Below are 17,290 nucleotides of genomic sequence, written 5' to 3'. Positions count from 1 at the left end.
GCCCAAATTCCCTGTAAGATTTTTTGGGTTTTTTGTTGTTGTTTTTTTGTTTGGGTTTTTTTTTGTGTTTTTTTTTTAGTTTTGTTGTTGTTGTTTTTGTTGGTTTGGTTTGTCGTTTTGTTTTGTTTGGGTTTGTTTTTTATTTTTGTCTTTTCTCCCTGGATCTGAGGCTGACATAAGAAGGGCTAAAGACACACAATTCCTCCTGCTGGGACACTCTTTGTGGCTGAGAGATGACACCCCAGAGCAGTGGGCACTTATAACAGGTTAAATCCCCCTAACCACCCACATCGTTCAGGAATAAGAGGCTATAAAGAAAGTCTCCAGACATGGCTACTGTCAGAAGTACAGCAAAAATCTGGCCTGAAACAGAATACTCCAGGCTAATTCAAATTTTAAAAGCTGGGAAGAGCTGCAAGTACCAGTGCCAGCAGCCTCAAGTCACCAAACACTGGCTCTGAGAAGCACCTGGAATGGGTCAAACCCTCAGAGCATCTTTGTTGGACCTCTCAAATGAGCCCTGGTTTATCTGCATGGCCAAAAACAGACCAAAACCCACTCTGCCCAATGTAATGGTGTCAGAAGCACATCTGTGTCTTCTGCAAATATTGGACATCACTGGGGATTTTGGAAAGAGCCACTGCCTTCCGAATATGCTCATTGCTGCCCTGAGCACTCACAAAAGAGCAAAGGAAGAGGAATATTTTCAAAAGAATTTTCAAGATGAAATCATGAATAGGTATCAGTGTCTCACTGTCTCTTCCAGATTAATTTCGATGAAATCCCTGCCCTGTCAAGCACAAAGGCACCAGCTAGGTAGGGGCTGAGCCAAGTGGATGAGATCAAGAAGCCGGAGAGACCCTAGATTCTCCCACAGGGTACCATCTCATCATTCCTCCAGAAATTCGTCCTCGCCACAAGCATCACAGGAGGCTCCCCCTCAATCAGCTTCATCCTTGTCTGTGTTCCAGATTATGTGTTGCTTTGGCTTTAGAGCACCTTCCAGTATTTCTGATGATGCCTCAGTTCTTTGGCTTTAATTAGATCCCAACAATGCATAAGCAATATTGGGGGAATGGTTCCCCCTTTCTATCAACCCCTCCCTGCACCAGCCTCATTCCCCACTTCCCACAGTGCCAAAAACACTGAGCGTGACTATGGGCTCATCACCTCCACGTCCTGTCTCTTAAGACCTCCTTTGTCTTTTCATACAAAGCCATAGTGGTTTTGCTTTTGGGGAACAAATCCAAGAGAAAGACTTGACAGTGCCTAGACAAACTGCAGAACACCAGTGAGCTGTGGGGTATGGAGGGCCAGCGGTGTCTGCTGAACACACATGACATCCCACCAAAGGCTACAGAGGCCCACAACCATCACCCCCCAGTCCTCTTGTGCGCGCCATGGTACAGATATTAATGATGGAAACAGATAAGACCAGGGCAGGAATCCCCACTTCTCAGAGGAGCATAAATCAACACACATGAAGATCTGGTATTGCTATAATTAGCAACACACCAAGTCCATGCAGTAATTAACTTTCTCCCTTCCAAGTTAAGATATAATAGCATGCAGTAAAATCAAACCCAAGGCAATGAAACCAGCAGAGAAAAACCCTGTCAAATTTGGCACCTGTAACTTGATAAGGAATTTATTATAGCCTTGTCTAATACTACTACTACTACTACTAAATTGCTGTTAATATGCCCTTGTGCTCCAAGTGAGGAAAGATATTGAGAAAAATGTCCCATATTGAATCCAAGGAACAGGTTTCTTCCAAACAGAGGCTCTGCCATGGTGGGATGTAGGTGAGCTACTGCACTGGACACAGCTAGAAGAAAATCTGGGACAAAAAAAATCCTGGGCTGCTAGGGAGCTGCCCCAAACCTCCCAATCCTCTGTAACACCAGCAGGAAACAGCTCTTCCCATGAGGAACTGTCACTGCCAGCAGCCTTGAGCATCTCCCAGTGCATGGGGATGAGGACAGAGGGACACTTGAGGCGAGGCTGTGTCCTGCAAAGGGGGAATAAACTCCAGCAATGACAAAACACAGTGACAGTGCTGGTCCCCAAGGGTCTTGTTTTTGCAGATGCCCTCACAGCTGGGCTCCACCAAGAAGCACCAACTCCATCCATAGCCAGCCCAGACCCCAGGGTCAGAATTCAGCTTCTACAAGTGGACGCCAACCCTCCCATGTTGCCCATGGAGATGGCAAGGCGGTTGTGTACATGTAATGCCTGGAGCAGCATATAAGATCATCTTGTAATGTCAGGAAAGTGAGCAAGTCATGGGAGAATCCAACCAGATCTAATGTTACATACCAGGATCCAACCTGGACATCCTCTCTGTCAATAAATTACAACTTTGGCTCCTCACAGAAAAGCAGGCAAGTTCCTGAAGAAGCCCCATGTGGCTGAGCAGAGAGAGGATATCTCCTCAGCAGCTCTGATCTTTACTTCTCCTTGGTTTTCCTGGGTGGAAAAAACATGCTGGACGTGTCCTATCAGCTCCACGTGTGCCACTAAGTCTTCCTGGCAAAGCTAAAGGTATTTTTGCCACGCAGGAAGAACACAGGGCCTGTCTTGGTGGTATATGTGAGATAACGGTTGATTTATTTTACTCTCCGCACTGCTCTGGCATAAAGTCATCCAGTATCCTGCTTCTACCTGGCAGCTCATGCACTCACATCCAAGGGGGAATGCTGAGGATGTAAAACACACATCATCTGAAGAGCACTTGAAGTCTGCATGGCACTTTTGAGAATGCTCTTTCCAGAGAAAAGAGCTTCAGGTCACCCTATGTTCCCAGCTCAGGGATTCAGACCAGCTAGAACAGAGACCAGAAGACTCATCACAACAGACCCTTTGCACAGGCTTTTGACTACTCTTCCCAGGCCACAGAGCTCTTTAAACATGTGTATTTTAATAAGGGGGAAAATCCAGCCCTGAGATCATTACCTGACGCACTCGCAGTGAGGTACAGCAGAGCCAGGCAGATACGAGATATTATTTTACAACATAAGCACATCTACCCCAAGCATTTCTGCTTTTTGTTCCAAGCACTCTTGGAACTGACACCTCCTGGTATAGCTTGGCATAGGTCAATAAAGTAAATTATTCAATTACTATAAAATCCAGTAAGACTGAATGCAGCATTAGTCTCCTTAAAGCACAAAAACAATCAGCATTTTTGTTTCTTGGTCTCTTTCCCCCTCGCCTTTGGCAGCACACAAGCACTGTGTCCCCTCACTCAGGGACTCTGCTCAGGAGGTCCTGTGGGGTCACTTGTGTGACTTGGTCAGGCCCTGGAAGTTGGGCTCCATGCACAGGGGCAGTGCTGCCTGCTGGTTCAGCAGCTTCTCCAGGACAGTTATTTCAGCATCTCGTCTCTCTATGTCCTCAAACGGAGTCCAGGACATGTCATGCTGGAGCTTATAGGCACCAAGAAATTCATGGGGAGTGGTACCCCATTCCTGGTGGAGAAAAGAGAGATTCCATCAGTGTTCAGTTTCCCTTGGAGCTGGGCTGTGCTGTCCTTAAGCCCTACTACCTTTGAAGCAGTCCCAGCTACACAACCATACCATTTCCTAACCTAAAAATAAGCTCAGCTACCTCAAGTCCAAGATCAGGTCAAGCTCCAGCACTACTGACAGAGGAAGGCTTGTGGACACAAGATCTCCCTGACCTGCCCTGAAGCCTTCACCCTGCATGTAAGAAAATGGGTAGTCTGGAAGGAGATCTCTAAGACCATCACCTCAGCTGCAGGCAAACTCAGTTTCTGGGCTGAAGTACCTAAGAGACTGTCCTGCCAGGCAGCCACACCAGCCAGCGAAGGCTCAGGGCACATTGGCAGTTCTTTACTTCCAGACAAAGAACCACAGGTACCAAAAGACAAAATTCAGATCCATGCCCCAAAGGGCTTCTTGCCATTCTCCATCAAGAGCCAGAGAACTCTGTAAGATGGCTCTGGCTCCAGCAGACTAACCCAGAGCAAGGGCAAACACCAAACCTAAGTAGGGACAAACAAATGCCCCCATCAAGCTGGTGCTTTTGCCTAAGCTTCCTATGTTCCCAAGCACCAGAAACACTACTTTTTTCCCCTCCCTGCTTCTTCATATGGCCTGTAACCACCCACCTTAGGAGACAGGATGGAGAAATACCGCTGCCCACTCTCCCGCCTGTACATGTAGTAAACGTTTCCTGGCTTCTTCACAAGGTTGCAGGCCACGTGGTTCAGATCAGCATCCCTGTTAGCTTCATCTAAGACCTGGAATAACAAAACATCTTTACACTTGAAATAAAATGACAACATGCTATTGCCTCTCAGCCATGGCCCAAGACACATCACTTGACCTATGGGTCACAAGGCCTTGATCTCCCTGCCACACAGGAAGGAGATGTTTTCCAAAGAGATAGTTTTCTCCAATTATTCCCTGTCAGAAGGACTTCAGACAACCTCTCCACAGCGGTGGAGATACCTGTGCATCTCACTCCAGATTCATCTCTATACTTGACGCCACCACATGTTGGGCTTATTCCTCATCTCCACACACAGCTGCTGGACTGGGGCCTTGTCTTGGTTTGAAAAGACAGTTGTCTGCTAAGGAAGTCAGGAGCCTCTCTTGAAATGGAAAAGTAAACCTCCTCCCTCCGAACTGTTATAGTTTTGAAATTAAGGGGGCTCTGAGGCAAAGATACAGGAGTAGCAGTAACAGTTCTTTATTAGGAAAAAAAAATTAAAATAAAAATGCAGTAATACAAAACAACACTGACAGAGTCAGAAATATGACCTCACACCCTGTTGGTCAGGCTGTTGGTAGCAGTCTGGTTAAATAATGGCTGCAGTCCTCCTGCAGTGCCAGCTGTGGCTCTGCAGAAGCAGTGATCCTGTAGAAGGGTGGAGTTTTCCTCTGAAGGTCCAGGGGTGATGTAAATGGGCCTGGTATTTCTCTGGGAATCCAGTGGAAAAGAAAGCTGCTCCTCTGGGAATCAAGTGGGAAAAGGCTAACTGTGGTGTTCCAAATCTCAGATTATATTCAGGTAGGAATGCTTGGCTCCTCCCCCTGGGCAGAGCATCTCCCAATGGGATGATGATAACTTTATCAGTCATGCAGGGACACTCAATGCCCATTGACATTGAGTTTGAGATTGAAGAGATCTCCCGGGAAGGAGGATGGGTCATGGAAGAGATAAGGAAAACTGCCCCACCTGGTTTTAACAGGTGGCCCAATTAACAGAAGATAACTGCCCCACCTCTAACAGATGGTAATAGAATACATACCCCCAGCCACAACTTGCATTTGCAACCAAAGACAGGCCTTCCTGCTGTGCCTTGAAAGGGAAGGGGCAGCAAACAAAGGAGAATTCATCTCCCCAGTTCTACCACCTGACTGCTCCAGCTCCACCAGTTAATGATTACATGATGTAATGGCCTCAATGGCAGTGGGCCAGTTGCAATGACTGGCAGATCCTTCCCCACTCTGGCTCCTGATTTTACTATGAAGAGTGGAAGGCTAGACGGATGAACACAGCCAAGCCCTGCTGTGTCCCCCCTCCTGGGACCACCCACTCCTGCAAATCCATCCAGATAAATGTGAAACCAAGCTTATCACTAGACGGAGAACTCATCTTTTCCAGTAGGGAGGCCCGAGAGCCAACCACTAGAACTGTCGCCCTTTAAACTGCCCAGAGGCAGAAGCAGGCAAGGAGAAACACCCCTCCTAGATTAGGGTGAGAAGTGCCTCACTCCCATAGGCCTTTGCAAGCACATATTAATATCTTAAGTTCCATTGGTTCATACAGTTGCTCCACCCCAGTTCAGCCCCTATTCACCATTATTTGTATGTTCCCTAGAATGTTCTTCCCTCTCCTGATCCCCCAGTGGTCTCAGTTTGATTCAGTGTTCCACCCATGTTACCCTATTGGTTCCCCTGGTTGGCTGCCCCTCCTCTGCACCATTTTCACTTGTTCCCATTGGACCTTGACCCTCAGAACCACCCCTTTTTTCACCATATAAAACCCTGTGCCCTCAGTCCAAGTTTGTCCTTGTCCCTGGATTCTCTTTCAGACTTGATAGACTGTCCCTGGATTTCCATACAAAGACCTGTCCTTTGCCTCTGCTGTCAGCTATCATAGCGAGTGTGCTCCAGGCCCTGAAAGCACTAGTCGCTCACAGAGGAATCCATTGAAGTGCACCACTTTACCCCAGGGCCTCAGATCCAGCTAGGACCACATCGTCACTTCATCAGATCCTTCCAAGAGCACAGTGCACACACAAATCACCAGTCCCAAAACCAGAGTCATCTCTTTCTGTCCTGATACCCGCGAGCTGTTTTGGACCTCCTGCCCTTGCTCCCCTACTTTATTCATAAAGTCCTTCTTGGTTTGCTGAGGACGCAGGGAAAGCACAAAAATCTACCCTCTCCCATCCCCCTTGACATTGGACAATAAACCTCCTTATTTTTCCACTAAATCTTCTCTGCTCAGCTCCTAGCCCCAATTCACATGTAGGCCACAGCCCTTCCCAAATGCCCAGCAGCGGCAGCAGATGCTCATCTCCCAAGGCAATGAGCCTTCTGCCAATCCTTACTCACCTTCCGCGCCTGCTCCTGCAGGTGCCGGATCTGCTCAGCGATGACTGTCAGTTTGCTGCAGGCATTTGCTCGGACAAAGTCATTGGCCTGGGAGAGAAAATTAGGGCAAGTCAGAACAGGAAGAACGACAGCCCTCTGGACTGTGCTGAGCCAGCTGTGGTCAAGCTCAAGGCATCCACAGAGTTGGCGGGTGCAGGAGCTGTCCTGGCACCCCTAGGGAGGAGCAAGGACCAGGAGCTGTCTGGATAGGCTGAGGGGCAGTGAGAGGGAGCAGCAGGACATACTGGGAGGCAATGAGTTGGACTGGGAGGTAGTGGGCTACAAAGGGAGCAGGCAGTAGGACATACACTGAGCTTTTAGGTGAACTGAGAAGCTCTGAGGAACATCACCAGAGATCAGTAGGATGTACTATGAGGCACTGAAGGAATACTATAACATACTGGAGTGCACTGGGAGGACCAGTAGAACATATCAGGAAAACCTGGGGAGGACTGAGAGGCAGGGTGGACTGAGAATCACTGAAAAAGTCATAGAACATATCAGGGGTGCTAGGATGGACTGGCAGTATGGTAGTGGGAGGCATCTGTACATGCTGCTGTGAACTATATATAGGGGGACATACTGGGAGGCAGCAGGGCATACAGGAATGGGACTTCAGTGGGATGCTCTGAGTCACTGTGGGGCAGCAAGGCACAGTGGGAAGCACTGAAGTGCAATGACAGGTTCTGGAGACACCAACAACGTGGGAACTCGGGAAGATCCTGGCGGGGCACTGCGACATACTGGGAGGAGACAGTGGGAGATTGCGGAAATCAGCACAGGACACACCAGGAGGCCGCCGGGGCCACCGGAAAGCAGCGGGACGTGCTGGGAGGCACCAAGGCCGCCGCCGCCTGAGAAGGCCCCGGAGACGCCCGGGAAGCAGCGGACAGCGAGGCCAGCCCTGCCCCTGCAGCCCCGCCGCTGGGACCGGCCCTCACCTGCTGCACCTGCTGGGCCAGGGCCACTAGGTCACCGGGGTCCCCGACGCGGCCGGCGCGGCCGGCGCTGCCCTCGACCAGGGCCAGCCCAGGACCGGGACCGGGGCCGTGGCCCTCATGCCCAGGCTCCGAGCCGCCCTCCGCCATGGACAGCCACGACCCACCACTTCCGCCCGGTGGGGAGGCTTCCGCTGAGGCGTCCGCACGCACGGTGAGGGGTGCGACCATGGCGGGGCTCTGCTGCCGCTGATTGGCCGGTAGGCGGGGTGGAGGGGGCGGAGTTAGTATCGCTCCGGTGCCCGGGGTGGCTGATGCTGCGGTTCGGCCGGTGTTCGGACATGGCGCTGTCGCCGCCGCTTCTGCTGCTGCTGCTGCCGCTGCTGATGGTGCTGCTGGCGCGGGCGGCCACGCCACCGGAACCGGTCCCGGTCCCGACCATAGCACTGGGCGACCCGCCGTTGCCCGCCCAGTCCCCGGACGCGCTGTTCGCCGCCGGTGCCGAGGCGTACGCGCGGGGGGACTGGCCCACCGTAGTGCTGCAGATGGAGCGGGCGCTGCGGGCGCGGGCCGCCGTGCGCTCCCGTCTGATGCAGTGCCGCCTGCGCTGCGCCAACGCCACAGCGGGGCCGGCGGAGGCGGCCGAGTCCCACCCCGACCCGGTGCTCCGGGACTTGTGGTTCTTTCGGGCGCTGCTTCGCCGCGCCGCCTGCCTGCGGGGCTGCGGGCCCGCTGCGCCCTCCCGATACCGCCTGGGTGAGGAGCTGGACCGGGAGTTCAGCCGGCGCAGCCCCTACAACTACCTCCAGGTGGCCTATTTCAAGGTGCGGCACCGGCGGCAGGGAAGGGAAGGTTTGGGAAGGTTAGGGAAGGGAAGGGAGGGGAAGGGAAGGGAGGGGAAGGGAAGGGAAGGGAAGGGAAGGGAAGGGAAGGGAAGGGAAGGGAAGGGAAGGGAAGGGGTGTCCCGCTACGACGGGTTTTGGGACGAACGGGATGCACGGAGGATCCCAGAATCAGGCGGGAGGATGGATGGGTAGGACCGGGTGAACCGGCCGGTGGCGATCTCGGTCCCGGGACGCCGGGAGGGTTCGGTGTCTGCCCCGGCGTAGTAGGGTTACCGGCCGGCAGTCTCGGCCTTGCCCCCCCGCCTTCGCGCCCCCCCATCAGTGCCACGTCGGAGCTCGCTGGAGCCGCCCCTGTCACCGCCCTCCGCCCCGGCTACGGGGATGCTCAGGGGACGGGTGTCCACTCCGCTCTGCATGGGATCCGCGCTGTCTCACCCTCGTCCCACCCAGATGAACCGGCCAGCGCAGGCGGCGGCGGCCGCTCACACTTTCTTCGTGGCCAACCCCGGGCACCAGGAGATGAGGCAAAACCTGGAGTACTACCAGGCCATGGTGGGAGTCCACGAGGATGACTTCACTGACCTGGAAGCCAAACCCCACCTGGTGAGAACCTTCCCTCCCAAAGTCCCTGTCCGCTGTGCAACCCCGGGCAATCACACCACAGCTGCTAGCTCAGAGAGCTCGTGAGGTGCCATTGTGCTGGGGATGAGATGACCCATCACGGGGGATGAAGCACTGAGATCCCCTCATCGTTTCTCATCCTTCTGTAGAGTGAGTTTCAGCTGGGCATCCGGTTTTACACAGAGGACCAGCCAGCTGCTGCCATCCTGCACCTGGAGAAGGCGCTGGAGGAGTATTTTGTGGCAGACACTGAATGCCGCGCTCTCTGCGAGGGACCGTATGACTACGAGGGCTACAACTACCTTGAGTACAATGCAGACCTTTTCCAGGCCATTACAGGTGGGAGCCATGCCTTCTGTGTCCTGTCACAAGAGTTGAGTATGATTCTCAGGAGGTTGGTCCACAAAGACCTGGGGTGGGGGTAGGGAGTCCCTGAAGACTGGAAACCCCATCCTAGCTTTCACTAGGGAAGGTGTGGCCAGTAAATGGCAGGAGGTGTTTACCCGCACTTAGCACTGGGACTGATGCCCAGGAATTCTCCTAATTCCAGGGGAACATGGAAAGACAGAAGAGAGACCAGTAGACGGTCACCAGGATGTGATGGGAGGCTGATGATGGCTAGTCCGTCCTGAGAGAGCACCACAACCCCACACTAGTCAACTCTGAGGTGGACGACCCCCATCCCTGAGGGTTTTCCACCACCAAAAAGCTTGCAACAACCCCAGTATGAGCAGGAGATTGAATACCCCTCAGGGTCCTGCCCATCAGCCCGTGGGTGACTGAGCATGGCATTTTTCTCTGCCAGATCACTCCATGCAAGTGCTAAGCTGCAAGCAGGGCTGTGTCACAGAGCTGGCCTCCCAGCCTGGCCAGGAGAAGCCTCTGGAGGATTTCCTGCCCTCGCACTTCAACTATCTGCAGTTTGCCTACTACAACAGTAAGCAGCTCCTCACCTCATCCTCTGTGGTTGTCAGCACTCGGCACTCTGCCTGAAATCATAGATCCTTAGAGTGTTTAGGGTGGGGAAAGGACCTTCAAAGATAATCTCATCAGTACAACCGAAGATGAAGGGACATCTAGCACTGGTCACTCAGATCTCCCAGAGCCCCATCCAACCCAGTCTCTAACACTCTGGGCAGTCTGTGCCAGGGCCTCACCACTCTGATGAGAGTGGTGAGGCCCTGGCACAGACTGCCCAGACTAAAATTCCTTCCTTATGGCCAACCTAATTCCTTCCCTGGCACAGACTGCCCAGACCTAAAATTCCTTCTTTATGGCCAACCTAATGCTGCCCTTCTTCAGTTTAAGACAATTCCCCTTGTCCAGTCACTATAAACCTTACGAACTACAAAAGTTGTCTTCATCTCTCTTGTGGCCACTCTTGGTATGGGAAGGCCATCAAGATCTCTCAGGAGCCTTCTCATGTCCAGGTTCAACAAGCCAAATTCTCTCAGCCTTTCTTCACAGAGAGGCTCCAGTCCTCTGACCGTCTTTGTGGCCTCCTCTGGACCCGCATTAATGAGTCCATATCCTTATGCTGGGGAACCCAGAGCTGGACACAGCACTGCAAGTGGCATGTCACCAGAGTGGAGCAGAGGGGCAGAATCCTTCCCTCACCTGTTGCCCATGCTGCCAGGGATCAGCCTGGGGAGGGGGGGGGGGGGTCTGAGCTGCTAGTGCACATGGATGGGTCCTGTGCAATTTTTCATCCACTATTATCTCCATATCCTTCTCCTCTGGGTGCTCTAATCCTATCCATCCCCCCTATCTTCACTATCTTCACTGATACTGCTGGAGAGCCTTCCACTAGGCCTTGTACTTCATGAGGTTCAACAGGCATGTTCCTCCTGCCTGAAACATTTTCCAGGAGATTAGATCACTCTGTGCTTGGCTGCAGTCCCTGTCCACGTTGCTTTATTACTGGGCAGCTTCACTTTTCAAGTGAAACAACAGCTGAGAGAAGCATTTTTTTTCCTCCTTGCCAGCTGTCCACCTCTTGCCTCAAATCACAGCAGCACACTCCCAACGCAGAAGTTACAACCCAGGAAAATACACCTGATTTGATTTCATTTTTTATTTATTTCTTTAGAAAAGTATAAGATGTTTCTGTGTGAATTTCTCCAAAAGGAGGAGAAAAAAATATTAAGTCCAAGAGGATAGAAATCCTCAAGAAGAGACAGCTGTGAGGGGACCTCATAAATGTTTGTCAGTATCTGCAGGGTAGCGCTGGAGGATGTGATCAGGCTCTGCTCTGTGGTGCTGAGCAATAGGACAAGAGGCAGAAACTCATGGCTAGGAAGTTCCATCTGGATATGAGGATGTTTGCAGCGACTGAGCACTGAAGAGATTGTCCAGAGAGGGTGTTACATCTCCCTCACTGGGGATATTCCAGGCAATCTGGACACAGTCCTGTGCTGTATGCTCTCGGAGGACCCTGCTTGAGCAGAGAGGTTGGGCCAGATGACCCACTGTGGTCCCTTCCAATCTGACTCATTCTGTGATTTTTTGATTCTGTGAAAGACCACATGAAAGTGGGGTAGGATGTTTCAGTGGCTGGAAACTGCAGGTTTGCCAGTAAATGGTTGGGTCTGGCTACCTCTAAATAGGCTTTGTCATGTTTTCCAAGTGAGAAAAGTACCCAAGCTGTACAAGTACCCCTGGTTTCTGTTGTGATGGTTTCTGGGGAGAGGAGAGCACCACAGAATCTGAATTTTGCCTTTGTAGCAGCAGTTATCCTTGCCCCAGGGGATCTGCCCTACTCGTGACACAGTTTGGAACAAAAGGACTATGTCTTTCATCTCTCCTCCATATCTGTCTTTGTTCTGCCTCCAGTGTCCTCGGACATGCCATTAACAGCCCATTTCTCGTTGCAGGTGGGAATTACGAAAAAGCCATTGAATGTGCCAAAACCTATTTGCTCTTCTTCCCACATGACGAGGTGATGAACCAAAATTTGGCCTATTACACTGCCGTCCTGGGGGAAAACCTGGCCAGACCCATCCAACCGCGAAAGGTGAGCAGTCAGAAGGACGAACGATTGCAGGAACATCTTCTCTTCTCACTGGGGACCTTTGCAGAAGCTGTAGTAGGGTCTCCTCCATACCAGCTACCGAAGGTGGACAGGAATGGGTGGATTTAAGGTCAAACAAGCTGGAAAGTAGCTGAAAAACATCACTGGCAAAATGTCTTAGGCCAAGTGAAGCTGGATGACAGGCACACATGGACCCTTTCTTGATAGAGGGGGCTGTGAGAGGCAGGTGGACAATCTTTTTAGGAGGATCTGAGGCTACCTCTATTGCACTTTTCCACAGCTGAAGTGAAATTGCTTAAAAAGGAGAGAATTTGGCTTCAAAATAGCCAAATCTGGATGGCTAGGTCCTGCCTGGGATGTGAGACTCCCATGGATGGGAGTCTCTGCTCCACACCAGTTGGAGTACGGGAAGGGAAACTGCTCCTAAAGAGCTTCCTGCAGAAGGGACACACATGTGCCTCTGCTCAAATGTCATCTCCCCAGGGCTTGTCCACTGGGAAGTTCAGACAGAATGGGGAATGCCACTTGCTTCCCAGCTGCCAGATGGAGCAGGAAACAAGGCTGTGGGTCTGGTGCAAGGACCACAGGAATGGTGTAAACCTGCATCTTCCTGCCCACACTCAGGGTTTTTCAGAATCCTCCTGCTGTACCTCACCCCATCCCTCTGCCCCTTGCCACAGGAGATCCAGGTATATTACCAGCAGAGTCTGATGGAGAAGGAGCTGCTCTTCTTCAGCTATGACGTCTTTGGCATCCCTTTTGTGGACCCGGTGGGTGATGTGAGACCAGGGTGATGCAGTGGCCAGATGGAATGCAGACGAGGGGTCTGTGTCCTGGCCAGATCTTTGTCCAGCTCCTGATGTTGTTCTTCTGGTGGCAGGACACATGGACACCTGAAGAGGTGATACCAAAAAGACTGCGAGAGAAACAGAAGTGAGTGCTGTCCCCAGCCAAGCTCACCCAATGGGGGTCTGACAGGACAAACCTTTCTTCCAGTGTGGGCTTTGGGCCAAAGGACATGGCATAGAGCTCCTGCCAGGGGATGTTCTGATGCTGGGACTGGAAGAGGCTGCTGGAGGGCAGAACTTTATTTCCCATCAGCCCATGAGATGATGGGCATGTGTAGGTCACCCCAAACACCTCAGAGTGAGGGATGCATTGAGGTGACTCTCCAGTCTAGGTGCGAGCTTTGTTACCAGCACCTGAGACAGCTTATCCAGCCCTTGTCTTAGTGGCCCTCATTTCTGATGTGGGGACAGTGGGGTGGTGGTGCTGATGGCTGCCGCATGCCCAGGGTGGAGCGGGAGACTGCGGCACGCATCTCTGAGGAAATCGGCAACCTCATGAAGGAGATTGAGACACTGGTGGAGGAGAAGGCCAAAGAGTCTGCCGACATGAGCAAGTTCATCCGAGAAGGTGGAGAAGGCCTGGAGGGGAGGTGGGATGGAGACCTTTGTGACCCCTGCTGCCAGTTCACAGTCCCTCTACACATGGGTGGCAGCAGGAGCAGGTGGAGGGACCACAGCTTCCCCCAGCCACACCAGAGCTGGTAGCATCTCTCCCCATGTCCACCGATCCCATTTGTGCCACAGGCGGCCCTTTGGTGTACGAAGGAGCCAGTGTCACCATGAACTCCAAAGCCCTGAATGGCTCCCAGCGTGTCGTGGTGGATGGAGTCCTTTCTGCTGAAGAGTGCCGAGAACTGCAGAGACTCACTAACGTGAGTGCAAGAACAGGTGGAGAAGGCAGGGATGGATAGAGGATGCCAAGGGGTCCCATCCTGCAGCTCACACATCAGACCAGTAACACAAATCGGGTTTTACAGGCAGCTGCCTCGGCTGGAGATGGCTATCGGGGGAAGACCTCTCCTCACACTCCCAGTGAGACCTTCTATGGCGTGACTGTCCTCAAGGCCCTCAAGGTTGGGGTGGCTGTGTGGAGAAACAGGCTGTGGGGACAAGGGAGGGTAGTTTTGGGGGAGATGGTTGCCCATGCCCATATGGGGCTGAGCCCCTGTCCTGTCTGTCCTCCACAGCTGGGGCAGGAGGGGAAGGTGCCCCTGCACAGTGCCTACTTGTACTACAACGTGACAGAGAAGGTGCGGCACATGATTGAGTCCTACTTCCGCCTGGAGGTCCCACTCCACTTCTCCTACTCCCACCTAGTGTGCCGCACAGCCATTGATGGTGAGTGTGGCCCAGAGGAACAAGTCTTTTGTCTTTTCCTGTCTGGATCTCCTCTAACAGCTGGAGTGGTGTAGTCTTGGACCTTTCTTTGGAGACCTCCTTGCTGCTCCCTAACCCACTCCTCTTCCCAGGAGGGTGTAGGAAGCTTGTCCCTAAGCCCAGTTTGGGAAGATGAGCAGCAGCTCTGCTGGTTGCCTCTAACAGGGCAGATGGCCTCATGCCATACAGGATTTCATCATTCTGAGGCATTTTGGGATGGGCGCTGAGAGAGGTTTTACCTGGAGGGCCATGGAAATGCCATGGGACAAGTCAACAGTGTTTTATGCCACCCAAATGGCCTTGCACAGTCCACACTCCAGCAAGTGGAAGTGCTTTAGGCTAATGCATGATTTTCTTGTCACCTGCAAGCACGGGATACTTGGGGATGGACCCTGTTCTTGCACAGAGGGCTCCTGACATGCCCTGTTCTACCCTAGAGAAGCAAGAAGGCCGGAGTGACAACAGCCATGAGGTGCATGTGGACAACTGCATTCTCAATGCAGAGGCACTGTTGTGCGTGAAGGAACCCCCAGCCTACACTTTCCGGGATTACAGGTACTGGTGGTGGCTGTCAGCTAAGGGTACCATGATTTGGTGGCACCTGAGTTGGGAGGAGCAAGGTAGGAGGTACACCAAACCTGGGCTTTCTTGCCTCTGGCTCTTGCCATGGTGTTGGAGAGCTCTGGTGATGGTTACTTGTCATCTCCACTTGTCCCCTGCTCCCATTAGTGCAATCCTCTACCTCAATGGGGACTTTGAAGGAGGAGCTTTCTACTTCACCGAGCTGGATGCCAAGACTGAGACCGTGAGTAGCTCAGCTCCAAGGATCCATGTGCAGCACCAAATCTAGCTCCTGCCTGTTGGCCCTCTGCCCTGGGAACATCCCCTGAGCCACTGCAAAAGATGAACTTGGATTGAGGGGAACCAACTCACCCCTGACTGGGGTCTTCTGGTCTCCCACCCTTGACAGGCAGAGGTCCAGCCGCAGTGTGGCCGTGCTGTGGGCTTCTCCTCTGGCTCAGAGAACCCCCACGGGGTGAAAGCTGTGACCAAGGGTCAGCGCTGCGCTATTGCCCTCTGGTTCACCCTAGACCCTCGGCACAGTGAGCGGGTAAGCTCCCTCCCAGCAGTGCGTAGGGGTTTTGGGTGGGACAGTGGCTATGCTTACCACTATGGGTCTGCCCACAGGAGCGTGTGCAGGCAGATGACCTGGTGAAGATGCTTTTCAGCATGGAAGAGGGGGATTTGGAGCCAGAGCCAGAGAAGGAATCACCAGCTGCCATTGCGGTCGGGAAGGATGAGCTTTGACATCCTACGGGGACCAGGACATCTCTGCTGGGACTAGTCATGTCAGCATTGTGGGTTCAGGCTGCATAGTCATAAGGGTAACATACAGGATCCCCTCTGCCCCCAACCCAGTTGGAGTGGGGTTTTGGGGAATGCTGTGTACTACCCCTGCAGCATCCAGTATTCCCCTGTGGAGCTGATCTGGGGTGTGTGATGGAGGCTCAGGGGTGGGTGACATGGGGAAAAGGGAGGGATGCTCTGTTAGGGGTGGGGCCCTGGTGCCAATGGGTGCAAATGTGTGCCTTTCCTGAACTTGGAGGTATATAAGTGCCTTCTGCAGAAAATGGGTGAATAAAGGTATTTTTTTTCTAAGCTGTTGCTTTCCAGGTGGGGCCTGAAGGCTGGTGTCACCCTTTGGCTGTTGTCAGTGTTGGGGTGCAACCTTCCCTCCTGGCAAGTATCTACCCAGGAGTATTGTAGCCCTGTAAGCCTCACAAAGGTGTTTATGGGAGACAAAGTGTCCCAGGGGCAGTAGCAGCAATGCAATCTCTGGCTGAGCATCCCCTGGACCTCGCTCCCATAACGTGGGAAGGAACCCACCATTCCAGTGAGGAGGGAACTGTCCTTGAACAAGAAGGACATTGAGCACCCTGGCACTCCCGGACAGGGCATTGAATTGTTCCTACAGATGTCTGGCCATTACCATAACCATCCCGGGAATGTGGGCAAATAAATCCTGCCCCATGTGCAGCCACCCAGCACCCCTATTTCACTTGGAGGGCCATTCAGCATTGGGGTGGGCAAGGGGGGATCTGGAGGATGTTTTCTCCAGGATGAACATACAGTCCCAGTGGAGGCTGCCCACCATCCCAGTGTCCACCCCCAGCTGCCTGAGTTCGTGAGCAGACTGCTGATGAGGCCATGGCAGTTAACGATTGCCAGGTCCTGGGGCAGCAATGTGCTTGGTGTCACCAGGGTGGTGACACATGTTCCCCACACCCCCGCAGGTATACACCACTGACAGTGGCTTCTCTTGTTGGTGCCATGGTGGCATGGTGTGCCTGAATTCCCTCACTGAATGAACTGTTTCCCTGCTTCCTGCTGAATTCCTGGAGTGACCCCTGGGGGCTCCCAGTCCACGGCAGGGGGTCAAGGATGGTAACTTCCCACTAACCCACTCCCTCCTCCTGTCGGGGAGCCCCATTTTCACATATCCCCCCACTGTCGTTGAGTGGTTTCCATCTCTCTCAAGACCCAAATCTCTTGTAGGACCCAAATTCCTTCCATGCCCCAAATCTTTCCCTTAAGACCACATTCTTCCCTCTAGAATTCAAATCCCTTGCCTCCAACCCCAAATCACTCTCCTCCGATTCAAATCTCTCCCCCTCAGACCTAATGCTCTTCCCTGGGCCCCAGTGCCCCCCCCCAGGCCTCTAATTCCCGCTTCCCGGTACCCAATTCCCCCTAAGCTCCAGGTAACCCACCCCCTTGGCCCCAACTCTCCCACTCGAGACTCAAAAAATCCCCTCTGGGACCTAAATCTCCCCGCACAAGACCCATGTCTCTCCCTTCACCTTAAATCCTCCCCCGACACTGTCCTCCTCCCCCCGCCCCGACCCGTCTTCCCCCTCAGAGCCCCCCCCTCCGGCCTTGTCCCTCCTCCCACGGCCGCTCTCCGTCCGCCGGGGCGGGCCCGGACGCGGCGGCGGCGGCG

The 17,290-nt window shown here is 53.0% G+C and overlaps 2 protein-coding genes across 4 annotated transcripts; one reads left to right on the top strand and one right to left on the bottom strand.

The window, feature by feature from the left end:
• Positions 1-1,483: 1,483 nt before the first annotated feature.
• Positions 1,484-7,734, bottom strand: C21H1orf50 (chromosome 21 C1orf50 homolog). The gene is made up of 4 exons (XM_066563978.1): positions 7,571-7,734; positions 6,591-6,677; positions 4,133-4,264; positions 1,484-3,470 (listed from the first exon to the last, which is right to left on the bottom strand). Exons 1-4 carry the CDS (start codon positions 7,715-7,717, stop codon positions 3,279-3,281), a joined length of 558 nt encoding a protein of 185 aa, XP_066420075.1. The 5' UTR covers positions 7,718-7,734; the 3' UTR covers positions 1,484-3,278.
• A 145-nt stretch (positions 7,735-7,879) lies between these two features.
• On the top strand, positions 7,880-15,948 carry P3H1 (prolyl 3-hydroxylase 1). Of its 3 annotated transcripts, XM_066564044.1 has the most exons (15): positions 7,880-8,391; positions 8,863-9,015; positions 9,183-9,372; positions 9,839-9,970; positions 11,907-12,046; positions 12,745-12,834; positions 12,945-12,997; positions 13,359-13,480; positions 13,657-13,784; positions 13,890-13,985; positions 14,100-14,250; positions 14,727-14,844; positions 15,019-15,094; positions 15,260-15,400; positions 15,478-15,948. In XM_066564044.1, the coding sequence occupies exons 1-15, from the start codon at positions 7,882-7,884 to the stop codon at positions 15,595-15,597; spliced, it is 2,220 nt and encodes a 739-aa protein (XP_066420141.1). In that variant the 5' UTR covers positions 7,880-7,881; the 3' UTR covers positions 15,598-15,948. The 3 variants fall into 3 exon arrangements, with proteins under 3 accessions (XP_066420141.1, XP_066420140.1, XP_066420142.1); XM_066564043.1 differs by having other exon boundaries at positions 14,727-15,094; XM_066564045.1 differs by lacking the exon at positions 15,478-15,948 and having other exon boundaries at positions 14,727-14,909; positions 15,260-15,364.
• The last annotated feature ends 1,342 nt before the right edge of the window (positions 15,949-17,290 follow it).

This window comes from Molothrus aeneus, chromosome 21 (assembly GCF_037042795.1).
Source record: "Molothrus aeneus isolate 106 chromosome 21, BPBGC_Maene_1.0, whole genome shotgun sequence".
In the NCBI taxonomy this organism is placed as follows: domain Eukaryota; kingdom Metazoa; phylum Chordata; class Aves; order Passeriformes; family Icteridae; genus Molothrus; species Molothrus aeneus.
The sequence above is the reverse complement of the archived record's forward strand: the minus strand, read 5'-3'. Positions and strand labels throughout refer to the sequence as shown.

Bases quoted from the DNA above. Each gene is read 5' to 3' on its own strand.
- C21H1orf50 (XM_066563978.1), bottom strand. From the start codon at position 7,717: ATGGCGGAGGGCGGCTCGGAGCCTGGGCATGAGGGCCACGGCCCCGGT. The intron at 6,678-7,570 runs GTGAGGGCCGGT...TTTCTCTCCCAG, and splicing joins TGGCCCAGCAGGTGCAGCAG to GCCAATGACTTTGTCCGAGC. The intron at 4,265-6,590 runs GTGAGTAAGGAT...TTGTTATTCCAG, and splicing joins TGCAGGAGCAGGCGCGGAAG to GTCTTAGATGAAGCTAACAG.
- P3H1 (XM_066564043.1), top strand. From the start codon at position 7,882: ATGCTGCGGTTCGGCCGGTGTTCGGACATGGCGCTGTCGCCGCCGCTT. The intron at 8,392-8,862 runs GTGCGGCACCGG...CGTCCCACCCAG, and splicing joins TCCAGGTGGCCTATTTCAAG to ATGAACCGGCCAGCGCAGGC. The intron at 15,401-15,477 runs GTAAGCTCCCTC...GTCTGCCCACAG, and splicing joins ACCCTCGGCACAGTGAGCGG to GAGCGTGTGCAGGCAGATGA.